The sequence below is a fragment of the Bubalus bubalis genome, chromosome 3 (genome assembly GCF_019923935.1).
Source record: "Bubalus bubalis isolate 160015118507 breed Murrah chromosome 3, NDDB_SH_1, whole genome shotgun sequence".
Lineage (NCBI taxonomy): Eukaryota > Metazoa > Chordata > Mammalia > Artiodactyla > Bovidae > Bubalus > Bubalus bubalis.
Window position 1 is genome coordinate 142,522,258 of NC_059159.1, and position 15,478 is coordinate 142,537,735.

General features: G+C 45.4%; 1 protein-coding gene across 6 annotated transcripts in view; it reads left to right on the forward strand.

Annotated features, from left to right (window-relative positions):
* The window catches only part of DAPK1 (death associated protein kinase 1), a 211,172-nt gene extending 197,585 nt beyond the window's left edge, over nt 1–13,587 (forward strand). For 5 of the 6 annotated variants that reach the window (XM_025281989.3, XM_025281986.3, XM_025281987.3 and 2 more), the window contains exons 22-27: nt 2,367–2,564; nt 3,654–3,792; nt 4,976–5,096; nt 8,025–8,213; nt 11,079–12,307; nt 12,772–13,587. In XM_025281989.3, coding sequence (XP_025137774.2) covers nt 2,367–2,564; nt 3,654–3,792; nt 4,976–5,096; nt 8,025–8,213; nt 11,079–12,307; nt 12,772–12,805 — 1,910 coding nt within the window. In that variant the 3' untranslated portion in view covers nt 12,806–13,587. Of the gene's footprint in view, nt 1–2,366; nt 2,565–3,653; nt 3,793–4,975; nt 5,097–8,024; nt 8,214–11,078 lie in introns of all 6 variants that reach the window. The other variant, XM_006071719.4, reaches the window with a different exon arrangement.
* The last annotated feature ends 1,891 nt before the right edge of the window (nt 13,588–15,478 follow it).

The following is a 15,478-nucleotide window of genomic DNA, read 5'->3' on the forward strand; positions in this document are numbered from 1 at the left end:
TAAACTCATGTCCATTGAGTCTGTGATGCCATCCAACTGTCTAATCCTCTGAGCCCCGTTCTCCTCCTGCCCTCAGTACTTCCCAGCATGAGGGTCTTTTCCAATGAGTCGGCTATTTGCATCAAGTGGCCGAAGTATTGGAGCTTCAGCTTCAGCATCCAGTGAGTATTCAGGATTGGTTTTCTTTAGGATTGACTGGTTTGATCTCCTTGCAGTCCAAGAGACTCTCAAGAGTCTTTTGAGTAAAAGTGAAGAGTCTTTTGAGTAAAAGTAAAGAGTCTTTTGGGTAAAAATAAAGAGTCTTTTGAGTAAAGAGTATGTTTACTCTTTGGAATAAATTTAAAGACTCAAATTCAAAGACTTTGAGTAAATTTTTTAAAAAGACTTTACTCAGCAGTCTTTTGAGTCTGTTGAGTAAATTAGTGCATTTTTTAACCTCATAAAATACAGTCCCATTAGCAGTTGGTATACCCAACTTGAAACCCAAGTGCTGGCTCTCCCCAGAGCTCCCAGGGCCCCCAGCAGGAACACAAACCTTGCTGAGATGCAGTCCATTCAGAACAGGGATAGAGCAGTTTCTCTGAGGCTGAGTTCCCTTAACTGTGAGGATTTTATGAGCTGGTGTCTATTAAAGGTCTGAGGGAGAGGAACTCAGAAGAAATTGGGGGCATCTTCATGAAAGCCCTTTTATATACTAAACCCAGTGAAAAATAGAATACTCAGGGTGTTTACCTAAAGCAGCGGTTCTTAAACTCCAGCATACACACACATCCCCTGGAACCACTGGAAACAGACTGCCAGGCCCTGCCCCTAAGCCTCTGATTCAGCCCATCTGGGGCATCTCCTGGCAATGCTGCTACTGGGCCAGGGACCCTAAGGAAATAAAGTTCATATGCATTTTGCTCCCTTAAAAGGTGAGTGTTGTCTGAGTTCCAGGGAGCACAGCTGACCCCGCCGCATAGGGAGAGAAGTGTGTGCTCAGCACCCACCACCCACACCCTCACCCCGCCTCCTCCCCTGGTCTCACCCCCTTCCCGTGTCTGGCTCCCAGCACTCTGCAGGCCCAAAGGGCCAATTTCTGTGTTCCCAAAACTATTCCCACTGAGGTCTTAGCTGCCAGACTTAGAGGGTCATGCTCCCCAGGAGTGCTGGGCTCTAGAAAAACCCTAAGGATCTTCCAGAATGTCTCAACTGCAGACTTTCTGGCACAGAGTAAACACTAAGGGGAAAAATTAGGAAAAAGGAGCCTGAAATCCTATAACTTAAGTGGTCCTGCCTGACTTCCCAGAGGCCATTTGGTGGGTGCCACTGACCTTGTGGTGTCCAGGTGTCTGGACGATCATGAGGAGGTTCTGGGTGCCCTAGAAACTCCAGGTCAGAATCTCACCCATGACATTTACAGGACAACCAGCCACACCACAGCCCCTGTGTGGGAAAGCAACCACACCCCTAACACACACACACACACACCCACACACACACACTTCCTCCCTAGCCTGACCCTTCCACTGCCTCCCCAAGTGTGGTTGGCCTTTCGGACCCAATCTCCTCACAGTTCCTCTTACATCCTTCATGTGCCAAGCCGCTCATCAGTTATTGCATCTTACACCTATGTACAGTGGCCATCGAAAACAGGTTGCTCCCTTAGCCATAGAGGCGAATTTAGTCACTGTATAACCAAAATTAAGATCACATTTCATAGTGAAGATTCCAGTGTTGGGGGGTAGAAAACAAAGTATTTGTACACATACACCTTTCCATGTATGCTTACAGGCATGCACATACACACACGTGTAGGGGGTGTGTGTGTGTGTTTGTACCACTCTGGGGTGTTACAAGTAGATGTGATAGAGATACACATATAATAATGATACAAATATGATAATGGAAGTGTTAAGGAAAATGGAAAAGCAGATGACAGATACAAGTAGGTTTATTGTAGTAGTAGCGTTAGTCACTCAGGCATCTCCACTTCTTTGCAACCCAATGGACCCGCCAGGCTCCTGTGTCCATGGGATTCTCCAGGCAAGAATACTAGAGTAGGCTGCCATTTTCTTCTCCAGGAGATCTTCCTGACCCAGGGATTGAACCAAGTTCTCCTGCATGGCAAGCAGATTCTTTACCGCCTAAGCCACCAATAGATGTATAGATACAAGGCGTGGGATAGAAACAGACATAGACAGAAAATATAGGGATATGTAAATATTCCATATATAGATCTCTGCTTAAGTAGATGCATAAATAAACAGATGAATGCAGTGGATGTCACTGTCCCTCTTCATAAACCCTAAAGTGCTGAGAAAGATTGTGATTGAAATTTGGTGGTGTTTCACAATCATAATCTTTCTTTTCCTTTTTCTCTGTAGGCATTGGTGACTTTAGTGTTTGGGAGTTCTCTGGAAATCCTGTCTACTTCTGCTGTTATGACTATTTTGCTGCAAACGATCCCACGTCCATCCATGTCATCGTTTTCAGTCTAGAAGAGCCCTATGAGATTCAGCTGAATCAAGTGATTTTCTGGCTTAGTTTCCTGAAGTCTCTTGTCCCAGTGGAAGAACCGATAGGTGAGCCGTGACGCCGGGGGGCAGATGGCCCTTCCTCCTGACCTTGCTTCCCGCTCACACCCAGATCTATCAGCTTGTGGCCAGCAAGCCACCCTTATTCCTCCTTCCTATCAGGAGATTTCCACTCAGGAAGCTTCCTAAGGCTTAGCTATTGGTTTTGTTCTGCAAGGAGTTGTTTCATGACTGCGTGTTTCTGCCACAAAGACTCAGTTCTGAACAATTCCTTGAGAATCATTTCTCGCTTTCTTTCTGTATTTCTGAGCTGTGGTCATTTCTGTTAGGTGCAAAGTGGGACACCTCATCTGACAGCTGCTGTGCCTTTATCTAATGGGCACATAATTAATAAACAGAACAAGCTCCCCTTCATCCATCAAAAATGAAAGAAAGGGACCCATGTTAACTGAATGTAGTATCTTAGCCTTATTCTTAGAGGAAAAGACAGCATGGACAGACTTATTTTGTTCTTTTCATACACAAAAAAGAGGCAGCCTTCCCTGGTGAAATGTAAAACTCAGCAGTCAATTCTTTTCTTGAAAAGCATATAACAGCAAAATAAATTGGGCTAATTCCCTTCAGGGTACCTCCACTTTTGCCCCCTCCTTTCTCATGTTTTCATTTTAAACACTGCCATAAGTGAGAGGCTCTCTGCTGATGTGAACTGCAGGAGTTTCCCTTCTGAGCCATTTCTGTGCTGTGCTGCATTCAGCAGCTGGCTCTGGTCTTAGAAAGGGCATCCCCCAGCCAGAGGTTAGATCTCCCCTCACCATGCAAACAAGGCCTACTTGGAGGAAGATCTGAGAAGCTGCGACATGTTCTGTGGTCACTTCTTGTCCACTTCTGAGCAGCCTTCCTTGAGGCCCAGGAAATAGGCTCATTCCATCTTTGGCCAGGCCTAGACTTTCTAGTGACCTTGTAGGTCACTCCGATTAGCAAGCATAGGTTTGCAAGTCTGCACGCAAAATGTACCAGTCTTGTCCACCTAGCGAGGCAGCCCAGACCTGAGGCCGAGCACCCCACCTCACCTGGGCAGGGTGGAGGTTTGTTCTCCACACCTGGGCAGGTGTGAAATGGCTCGCTTTCTGCCCTCAGCCTTTGGCGGCAAGCTGAAGAACCCACTCCGGGTTGTCCTGGTGGCCACCCATGCCGACATCGTGAACCTTCCTCGTTCAGCTGGAGGCGAATTTGGATATGACAAAGACACCTCGTTGCTGAAAGAGATCAGGAACAGGTAAGGTGGCTGCTGTATCTTCAGGCAATGCAGCTGAAATCAGGTGACCCAGAGGGAGGAATGAAAGACCTGAAAGGTCCCTTTGGCTGGGCCGAAATTTTTATTGTATGTTTCGTTGTTACCAAAGCCACCAATACACATAATAACAAATGAAACAGAAGTAAAAGGCACAGGATAAAAATCAGCAGCCTTGGAGTACCACTGCCCAGAGGTAACTCTTTTTAGCTGTTTTATGCTTTTTTTTTTTTCAGCTTTACTGAGATATAATTGACAAGTGAAATTGTAAGCTATTTAAACTATACAAAGTAGTGATTCAATATATATATATATACAATGTGAAAGGATTCTCTCCATCTCATTAATTAACATATCAGTCACCTCGCATATTTCTCTTTTTTGTGTATGAGGATGTCAATCAGTATTTCTTAGAATGTAAGTTGCAACCTGCTAGTGGATCATAAACTTCATTTCAGAGGCCTGCAGTAGAATGTAGGTAAGAGGAACATGATAGAAAATATCAGAGTGCATTTTATGTCCAGTATTCTTGGAAAGCTTTTTTGTTTCACTGAGGAATATGGATGTGCTTAGAATCACAGCGTAAAAGTATCTATTTTTACTTAGTGTCTATTCCCCCCCAAAATTTTGAACCTACAGCTCTACTTAATATACTAGTAATTTGAATTCTTGGTTTATCAACTCACACTTACCTATTATCTTCCTGATATGAAAAATAAGGCTTCTACTCATACTTTTTTTTGAACATTTTATTTTGTATTGGAGTGTAGCCGATTAACAATGTTGTTATAGTTTCTGGTGACCTACTAATTAATACTTTAGGTCTAAGGTGTTGTTTCATGCTCATCCCTCTGTTCTCACTCCATCAGCTTCCACAGCATCTCTTCTGCCTGGTCAAGTGAGTTCATTAGGCCTCCCCTTTCCTGTGTCGAGGGAAGCTGTGTTCCCCAGTTTTGTGGAACCTGGGGCACCTGTCTGCACCTGGAGCAGGTGGTGTCCCCAGGCCTCCACACCAGGGTAACATTACAGAGTCCAGCCAACAGCAGGTGGGAGTGTGTCTCCGCAAGGCCACCAGCCCTTCCTTGCCCCCCACCAGCTCTTTGGACCAGTCTGTGGAAACAGCTGGGGAGACTGCGTCACTCTCAGGAGGCCACTGCTCTTCCCTTAGGTTTGGGAATGATCTTCACATTTCAAATAAGCTCTTTGTTCTGGATGCCGGGGCTTCTGGCTCTAAGGACATGAAGGTGCTTCGAAATCACCTGCAAGAAATACGGAGCCAGATTGTTTCGGTGAGTATACCTGGGGAGGGCTGGACCCAACCTTCAGCCAGACCATCCAGTGGCCAAGGAGTTGGACCTCTTTGTGCCTCTTTGTATGGTTCTCGTGGTTTGGTCTGGTTTTCAGGGGACCCAGTACAAGGTATCTACATGGCCACATTTTTATCCTGTTGTTCTAGGGTGAGCAAGAGTAGAGAAATGAGGAGATGGCCTCGAGATGAAGAGTTATTATGGGCAAGACAGACTACCTTAGAGTGTATGAAATTCTGAGTTTTAGTGGTTTGTTTAAGAGTAAAATTGCTTCCTAAAAATTACAAAAGCAATTCAAAAGTGAGTAAACATATTGTGAAATATTTGGGAAATGCAGAAAAGTGGAAAAACTGTCACCAACAAAATTCACTGAAGAAATAATAGATGACCAAGTGGAATGAGATGGTGTGCTTAGATGGCAAGATCTTAGGAAGTGTTTCATTTTCCCAAGTTATATAAACTTTGTACAGTTCTCATTAGCATCTGAATGGGATTGAGGACATGGGATTTTTGTCTTAACATTTCAATAGAAGAATAAGTGAACATAAAGGCTCTGCAATCAGTAAATAAATGGAATAGATTAGTGAGGGTAGAAATAGTTCAGAACATCTGCAGAAATTTAATAGAAGACAGAGATGTTATTTAACTTTAATGGGGAAATTTAATAAATGACCTGGCACAACTGGCTATTTGCCTGGAAGGAAATAAGGTTAAACTCCTATTCACTACGCAGCCCCAAAATAAACTGTAGGCAGATTAAAGCGTTTAAATGTAAAAAGCAGTATCTTGAATGGAAATGCAAGAGAATTTATTTTTAAAATACCTTGAGAGTGTTCAAGAAACCTTTTAAACCAAGACAGAGAACCTCAGAAGTTTTCAAAGAAAATACACCAATATTTTGTTCAAATTCATTGGACAACATAAAAGTTTAAAAAGTTTTTTCTGGCAAATAAATTCCATAAATGAAGTTAAAAGGTGACATGGATTGGGGAAAAAAATATTCTCAATGCTTCTGGCATATGAAAGATTACTATCCATAATATTCAAAAAGCTATCTGAAATGAGCAAATGTTCTAATGGAAAATGCTAAAAAAGAAAAAAAAAACTGCTCTGGGGACTGTTTTTTTGTCTAAGCTCCAGTGTAACAAGGATACGGCTCTTACCCCCTGCCTGGTAGAGGCCCTCTTCAGTTATAAGTTACTGTTTACCTGATGGAAGTGACCTGTTTACAACACCAGGCTCCAGTTCCAGACGTGCTTTAGGAATTTTCAGGAACTCTCTCCTCTCTCATGAAGCCTGACCCCGACTTTCTGAAAGGGACCGCACTACAGCACTCAGTGGGCAGGGAGTAACCCTGGAGGGCCTCAGAGAACTTGGTCACAGAACCCAGTGGGTGGTGATCAGGAACAGTGGTCTGTGGAGGGCTCAGCGCCTGCCCACCAGGTGGGACAAGGGCCTGTGCTCCCTGCAGCGTTTTGAGCTGAGGTGTGGCATATATCTGCTCCACGTCCCTGCACCCCATAGCTCCTGAAATCAGGCAGATGGAACTCACCAAACCCACTGCTTTTAGCCCTGGGAACGTTGTTGAATTTAACAGGCATAAAAATGTGATTGAAAAAGGGACTGCCCAACAAATGATGCAGTGCAGTGTATGGCTTGTTCAGTTCAGTTCAGTTCAGTCGCTCAGTCGTGTCCGACTCTTTGCAACCCCATGAATCGCAGCACGCCAGGCCTCCCTGTCCATCACCAACTCAGAGTTCACTCAGACTCACTTCCATCGAGTCAGTGATGCCATCCAGCCATCTCATCCTCTGTCATCCCCTTCTCCTCCTGCCCCCAGTCCCTCCTAGCATCAGAGTCTTTTCCAATGAGTCAACTCTTTGCATGAGGTGGCCAAAGTACTGGAGTTTCAGCTTTAGCATCATTCCTTCCAAAGAAATCCCAGGGCTGATCTCTTTCAGAATGGACTGGTTGGATCTCCTTGCAGTCCAAGGGACTCTCAAGAGTCTTCTCCAACACCACAGTTCAAAAGCATAGGAGGTTTAATTAGGAAGATGTGTTGATTATATGAGTCTGTAACACAGACTGATTTATTTAACCAAGTTAAGAGATGAAAAGCTCATTACAAGCCAATTACCAAGAATTAATCAAATTGGCTCTAATGGTAAAGACCCACCTGCCAATGTAGGAGACATAACAGACACAGGTTCAATCCCTGGGTTGGGAAGATCCCCTGGAGGTGGGCACACAACCCACTCCAGTATTCTTGCCTGGAGAATCCCATGGACAGAGGAGCCTGACAGGCTTCAGTTCATAGGGTCACAGAGAGTCGGACACGACTGAAGTGACTTAGCACACATGTACATCTCAACAGTAATCCTCAACGATACCTAATTTACTGGTAAAAACCCATCTAATGTTGATATAATGATACTTAACTCTCTTTTCCTGTCTCTTTGTTCATAAAGTGGTCATCCCCTGGCTGAAACCCTCACTACAAGGGGGTGGGGGGACATCAGAAGTTGGTGCACCTTAGGTCATGGAGTCCACAGTTCCAGAACCATTACTGCAAAGCCTCACCATCTGTCTAACATGAACAGAAGTGAAAGCCTCTGTAAACTTGTAGATTTATGAAATAGATTCTGCTTAAAGGCCAGTCTGAAAAAAGAACTGCCCCAGGCACCTAACACAGTGCTTTGCCCATAGTAGTCATTCAGTGTTTGTTAAATAAAGCTATTAGTGTTGTTCAAATTTAAAAAAAAAGACCTGCCCCAGTACTTAGCCAAAAAAGCATGAGTGCACCCAAATAATTCCATGCAGCAGTGCAGCTGTGAGCAGCGTCATTTTTAATCCCAGCTCCCCCTGAGTCCCCACAGCAGAACATTGACCTGCCCATCCTGCATGTTCTAGGTCTGCCCTCCAATGACTCACCTATGTGAAAAGATCATCTCCACTTTGCCCTCCTGGAGGAAGCTCAATGGCCCCAACCAGCTGATGTCACTGCAGCAGTTCATGTACGACGTACAGGACCAGTTGAACCCGCTGGCCAGCGAGGCAGACCTCCGGCACATCGCCCAGCAGCTCCACAGTGCTGGCGAGGTGAGAGCTCCAGCCTGGCAGGGATCTGGGAGGAGCCCCCCGGGATGCATTTCCAGCATCTGAAGGTGGGATGAGCTGGAGGGGCAGAGTGGCAACTGCGCATTGCCTCTGATGCCTCACAGGAAGGCTCGAGTGATTTCCTGAACTGTGATCCTCTGCTCTCCTGTCCACCTTAAAAGTGCTGTTTATTTGTTGTTGTCTTTTTTTTTTCTTTTTTCGCTTTGCTTTGGTTGGTTCGTTTTCTGGCTTCTCTAAGTTTGAGGGCAGAATTCCCACTACCCTGGGTGACTGGGCCTCTCCTCCCTCTCCCCATAGCACCTGGTGCTTAGCTGTGATTCCTGCAACTCAGATGACTGCTCTCCATGAGGCATGTCAGCTACACACAGACCTAGTGGGTTCACAGACAGTCAAGAAATGGCAGTGATGTGTCCTCAGGGAGATGACATCTGGAGACACTAAGATGTGCCAAGCAGTGGTCCCCAGAAATGATCAAGAAATAGAAATCTCTGTTTCTGGTTGTGTTACATTCAGCACTGGGATGTAGTTTGGGAAGTCCGTTCTAATTGCTTCATATGCTGCCTGTCCCTCTAAAGGGGGCGTAGCCTTCACATTCTTCCATCTTGTGAAATCAGGAAACAGTATAAGCTAGTCTGGAACAAGAAGAACAGTTCTGAACATGAAAACCCAGAAGCAGTTCAGAGAATTTTACAAACAAGAAGTTTGCCTCCCCATTCTCAGGGGCCACATTGGGCCCTTGGCCATGGATCATATAGGCTTGAAATTCTAATTAAATCAAGAAGCCAGTGATCCTAAAAACCTAGAGCCTCAAGCAGTTATTGTGTCAGTCTTTGAATCTCCATGAAACTACAGGCTAAATCCACTAGCCCCTCCAGCGGTACTTTAAATGATTGCCTCCAAGGATGGGAAAAATGAAGGACCAAAGCTTACCTTATAGTGCTAGATATAAACGTATATATTTTAACCACAATAATAAGCTCACTCTTTTTAATAATGTATTCTCTTGCCTTCTGGCATTTGACCAGCAACTTTTTAGCTGGTCAGTTCAGCAATTCATCTCTCCTTGCTCTTGAGACTTTAATAAGTAAATGAAGGTAAAAAGAAAAGAAGGGAAATCTGAATCAGGATGCCCTACTCTGGCTGCCAGCCCCTCTCCAGTACTGTTCTGCTTTCTAGAAAATAATCTAAGGTTCTTACTCAGATTTCATCAGTTGTTCTGTCTTTTTCTGGCTCAGGATCGCACACTGCACTCAGTCATCTGTCTCCTTAGTCGCCTCCAATAAGGCACAGTGTATCTGTCTGTCTTCTGTGACCCTGAGGAGATAGTTATGTCTAGGACTAAACTGCAGACAGTATTCTACCAAAGTGAAAGTGAAAGTCGCTCAGTTGTGTCCAAGTGTTTGCAACCCCATGGATAGTCCACGGAATTCTCTAGGTCAGAATACTGAAGTGGGTAGCCTATCCCTTCTCCAGGGGATCTTCCCAACCCAGGAATTGAACCAGGGTCTCCTGTATTGCGGGCGGATTCTTTACCAACTGAGGAATCAGGGAAGCCCATTCTACCAAATGCCTTATTAAAAACTAAAAGACACTGTTCTGCATTCCAGAAATGTCTCAAGTTTGAACAGAGGGCATCTCAAAGACTTAAGACTACGGGGAGAAAAGTGGGGGCTTCCCTGGTGACTCAGATGGTAAAGAATCTGCCTGCAACCCAGGAGGCCTAGGTTTGATCCCTGGGTCAGGAAGATCCCCTGGAGAAGGGAATGGCTACCCACTCCAGTATTCTTGTCTGGAGAATTACAAGGACAGAGGATATAGTCTATGGGGTTGCAAAGAGTTGGACATGACTGAGTAACTAATACTCTCTTTCACTTTTCATGGGGAGAAAAGTACTCCCAGTGCAAACAGGTCTCAGCCTCCATGTGAGATCACTGATCTTTGTAGAACTAACCCAGGACAGAGAGGCAGGGAAGGAGGGGTAAGTGCCAACAAGGAGAAAATTGCTTCTGTTTGTGTGTGTGTGTGTCATTTTTTTTTCTAACTTCTGCTTTTTAAAGAAATGAATATGACAGGAAAAGCTGAAGTTCCCTTTGGCCATCACCTCTCGTCTCATTCCTCCCTTTCCCCTCCAGGGGCAACCACTGTGGTAACATATCTTTCCAGAACAGTCTAATATAACATTCTGAATCTTTTTTGAAAAATTTCAAGCCTTCAGAGAAGTTGCAAGAACAGTAGGATGTATCCTCATATCCTCCAAACCTAATTTAACTAGCTGTTTACGCTTTGCTAAATTTACTTTGTCTCTCTTCTGTTTATTTATTTGCTTTGCAAACATCATGACCTTTCACCTCTGAATAATTTAGCTCGCATCTGCTAAGGAGGGCATTCTCTCACATAACCATAATATAATTGATTATCATATCCTGGAAACACAACATTGATATAATACTATGGTTGAATTTATAGTCCTCTTTCAAGTATTTGCCACTTGTCCCGGTATTTTCTTTTACAGCTAATTTTATTCATTTGTGTATTTATTTTGGAATTCAGAATCCAGTCAAAAATCACCCATTGCATTTGGCTTCTGTCTCTCCCTCTCTTATTGCATTGGCCTTTTATAATAAGAGTCAAAGGTAGTCTTTTCAGAATCTCCCTTATGACATTGCCAAGCTGGTATTTCTTGGCTGAGTATTGATTTTGAGACCCCTCCATATGAATGTCCTGGGTCGTTCCTTATAGCATCTGCACAGATTTCATCCCTGCTCAGGCCCCTTAGTGGTTTGAGCAGCGGGGTTATCTGGCCCTCTATGTTCCTAATGCATGACTTCCCCTTGTCCCCTCGGACAGATCAACATCATGCAGAGCGAGACTGTCCAGGACGTGCTGCTCCTGGATCCCCGCTGGCTGTGCACCAACGTTCTGGGGAAGCTGCTCTCTGTGGACACCCCACGGGCCCTGCACCATTACCGTGGCCGCTACACCATGGAGGACGTCCAGCGCCTGGTGCCCGACAGCGACGTGGAGGAGCTGCTGCAGATCCTGGATGCCATGGACATCTGCGCGCGGGACCTGAGCAGCGGGACCATGGTGGACATCCCTGCCCTGATCAAGACTGACAGCCTGCACCGCTCCTGGACGGAGGAGGAGGACGAGGCGCGGGTCTACGGCGGCGTGCGCATCGTCCCGGTGGAGCACCTCACCCCCTTCCCATGCGGCATCTTCCACAAGGTGCAGGTGAACCTGTGCCGGTGGATCCACCAGCAGAGCACCGAGGGGGACGCGGACATTCGCCTATGGGTGAACGGCTGCAAGATCGCCAATCGCGGGGCCGAGCTGCTGGTGCTCCTGGTCAACCACGGCCAGGGCATTGAGGTCCAGGTGCGTGGACTGGAGACGGAGAAGATCAAGTGCTGCTTCCTGCTGGACTCGGTGTGCAGCACCATCGAGAACGTCATGGCCACCACGCTGCCCGGGCTGCTGACGGTGAAGCACTACCTGAGCCCCCAGCAGCTACGAGAGCACCACGAGCCCGTCATGATCTACCAGCCACGGGACTTCTTCCGGGCGCAGACTCTCAAGGAGACCTCACTGACCAACACCATGGGCGGGTACAAGGAGAGCTTTAGCAGTATCATGTGCTTCGGCTGTCACGACGTCTACTCGCAGGCCAGCCTGGGCATGGACATCCACGCATCAGATCTGAACCTCCTGACCCGGAGGAAACTCAGTCGCCTGCTGGACCCGCCCGACCCCATGGGGAAGGACTGGTGCCTCCTTGCCATGAACTTGGGCCTCCCCGACCTTGTGGCCAAGTACAACACCAATAACGGGTCTCCCAAGGAGTTCCTCCCGAGCCCAGTCCACGCCCTGCTCCGGGAATGGACTTCCTACCCCGAGAGCACTGTCGGCATTCTCATGTCCAAACTGCGGGAGCTGGGGCGTCGGGACGCAGCGGACTTCCTGCTGAAGGCGTCCTCTGTGTTCAAAATCAACCTCGACGGCAACGGCCAGGAGGCCTACGCCTCAAGCTGCAACAGTGGCACGTCTTACAATTCCATTAGCTCGGTCGTGTCCCGGTGAGGGCAGCCTTTGGCTTGGGCAGGGTCTCTTCCAACTGCAGGGGCAAGGGGGACACAGCCCATCTTTCCCACCAGAGATTCTGGCGCGTTCCTTCCTACGCCCACATCCTGAAGGACGCCCCCTCCCTCCCCGCCTCACCTATTTCTCTGCCACTACCTCCCTCCTCTCACACATTCCCTAATGTGTGAATGAATGGTCTTTCTAGTTCAAGAGCAGACCCTATCCTTTAAACCTTTGGCCATTTGAAAAGCTAGCCACCCTCCACCTCTCATACTCTAGTACCTTGCTTCTTAATGATAATTTTATTGGAATTCCTAACTTTTCAATGACATTTTTTTAAACTGTTATATTAAATGTCCTTTAAAAAAAAAAAAAAGTGCACATTTATCCAAGATGTGTATTTCTTATACTCTTTTCTTTGCTATATCATGTCCTCAGCTTATCTCTTTTATATTTGTAGGAAAAACTCCCATGTAAGGAATCCCACTGTATGATTTATAAACAGACAATATGTGAGTGCCTTTTGCAGAAGAGGGTGTGTTTGAAATCATCCAAGTCAGCCCGAAGCTGTCGAGAAAGAAACACTCCCTCTCTGTCTCTTGCTGTATGCTGATCATCGCCAGAGGTGCTTCACCCGAGGGTTTTTGGTGTTTTTTTTTTTTTTTTGGAAACTTTTGTGTTTCCTTTGGCAAGGAAAGGGGAGAAAGAAACCTCCTCTAGAGCAGTTTCATGGCCAGTGTTGTTACTACAAGACATGTCCGTGTTTGCTTCTGTTTCAACGTCAGTGTGAACGATCACGTGGAACCTGCAGGCTGTCATGCTTCTTCATCCCCTGTCGTCTCAGGTAGAAGGTTGACACGGTCATAGGGAGCCAAGACCTGTGTGAGAGTTCAGAAGACCCCGACTCATGATTTGTGGCAGTTTGTTGTCGTGCATAGCAGACGGTTCTCCACATTTAGATCCTGGTTTGAAAACTTCCTGTACTTGAAGTCGCAAAAAGAAAATAAAGGAAGCAAGTTTTCTTGCAGTGATTTTTGAATTGTGATGGAGTTTTAAATTGAAATAAGGGAACATGTCCTAATTCTTCTGTCCTGAGAAGCATGTAATTTTAATATTATATCATATGTATATATATATATGCAGTATGTATATACATATATATTAATACAGGTATTTTTACTTAATCTTTAAGATGTAGTAAAAAAAGTTTTCTTTTTTGTTCTTTTTTTCTTTTCCTTTTTTTTTTTTTTTTATAAATAAACTGTTGCTTGTTGCATTAGCTTGTTGGTCTTTAATTCAAAAATGATTCTTTTTGTCATGTCTTCATTTGTCAGTACCCCACCTCGTGGGACCAGCCAGTCCAGAAAGTGATTAAACCTAAACTCTTAGGGCTGGAAATCAACAGCAGTTTATTAGGTACTTAATTATTACTGAAGTTGGGAATGATGTGGAAAAGCAGAAAGAGCTTGGATGATGTGTTTTTGCTTTAAAGAAAAGAAGCTCTTTCCATTTTCTTGGGTGAACCCCAAAACCAAATTGTATCATTTAGTTCTCAGCTATGGGGAAACAGGAAGCTTTCTATTTCTGTACCAAGGTGGAGAGACTAGTGCCCTATGGGAGCAAGAGAAAACTTGCTACAAAAGATACATACCTACCTGCCTTTACTTAGAGACCACACTGCCCCAGGCCATCAGGTTCAGTCCTGCATGATAGCTGTAAGTGACAAAAACTCTAAGTGACAAAACCCATCTTTCGTAAAAGCTCAAGACTTCTTTAAAAAAAAAGAAAATGAGCACAGAAAAAAAAAAAAAAAACTGGAAGGAAAAATACTACAATGGTGTGGTTGATGTTTTCCTGTGGTGGTGGAAGTAGAATTCATTTCTGTTTTGCCTAAATTGTCCTTAATAAACATGGTTTACTTTTATAGGGAGAAAATAAATTTTAATGGAGTAAAATTTAAAGCTACATATAGATATGTGTCCAAAGGATGGCACTGACGTTGAAATCACAGTTGCCTTAGAGGAATAGAACCTCCTTTTATTTTTTTGGCCACACTCAGCTTACAGGAATTCAGTTTCCTGACTGGGGATCGAATTCAGGCAGTGAAATTTCAAAATCCTAACCACTAGGTCACCAGAGAACTCCCAGAACCTCCTTTTCTTGTGTCAGCTCCCTCCTGAATGTCAGCTTTGTTTCCTCCTGCTTCAAAAGTGCTTCATATCACAGGTTCTAGCACCAGGACATAGGACCCAGGAGGCAAGGGCTGTGTCTGGCTGCATCAGTAAGTAAAATCCCAGAGAAAAATTCTGACTGCTCCAGCCTGGGTCATGGTCTGTCCCAGTGGTTGGAAGAGAGAGAGAGTCAAATGATTGGCCTGGCCCCGGGAACCCTGGGACAGTTTTGGGAAAGGAGCAATTTCCCCCAAGAAGGGAGTTCTGTCAGCAGGAAAAAGAGACAGAAGGAGGATGCTGGGTAAATAAAGCAGAGGTGGCAAACATCCCGCACAAGTCTTCATACTTTTGTTTTATGCAGGTGCCTGTTCATACGATTATGGGGCCACCTAAGCTCCTGAAATATTGAAGCCATACTTGAGAATCATTACTACCCAGAGTTTAAGGACCACTGAGCTCACTGCCCTGCCCTGGCAAGTGCTGTGGGGACATTCCAGGAGACATTTGGGGGTCTTCAGTGCCATGAACTCTAGCTAGGTTAGAACTGTCGCAAAACCCCAACATTAGTAGATGACTCTGCCTCCTACAGGAGGGAAGAAACCAAGCCATTCATAGCCTCCTGCACCATAGTGGGAATCAAAGGTTTAGGTTCTTAGGAGCCAGAAAAAGCCTTTTGTGGACCCTTTATTGGAGTTGCTGTAAAATGCACTTGGGCACATGTTTCTCATCCCCTGTGGTTGCTCTGGGATGCCCAGGGTTCCCCTATAGAAAGGAGCATCCTAATGACCCAAAGTCTCTAAGGCATGGGCTATAGGGGACTTCTGGGAGTTCTGATTGGCTCAAAAATCTGGTCCCACACCTTTGAAAAGGAATCAGAATTCTGGGTGGTCTTTTTTGCAGAAAGCGGTTTACCATTACACTTAGAGGATTCCCTGAAACCATAAAACTACCCTTGGCCCTTTCTGGGATTCCCTGATGGCTCACTGGATAAAGAAT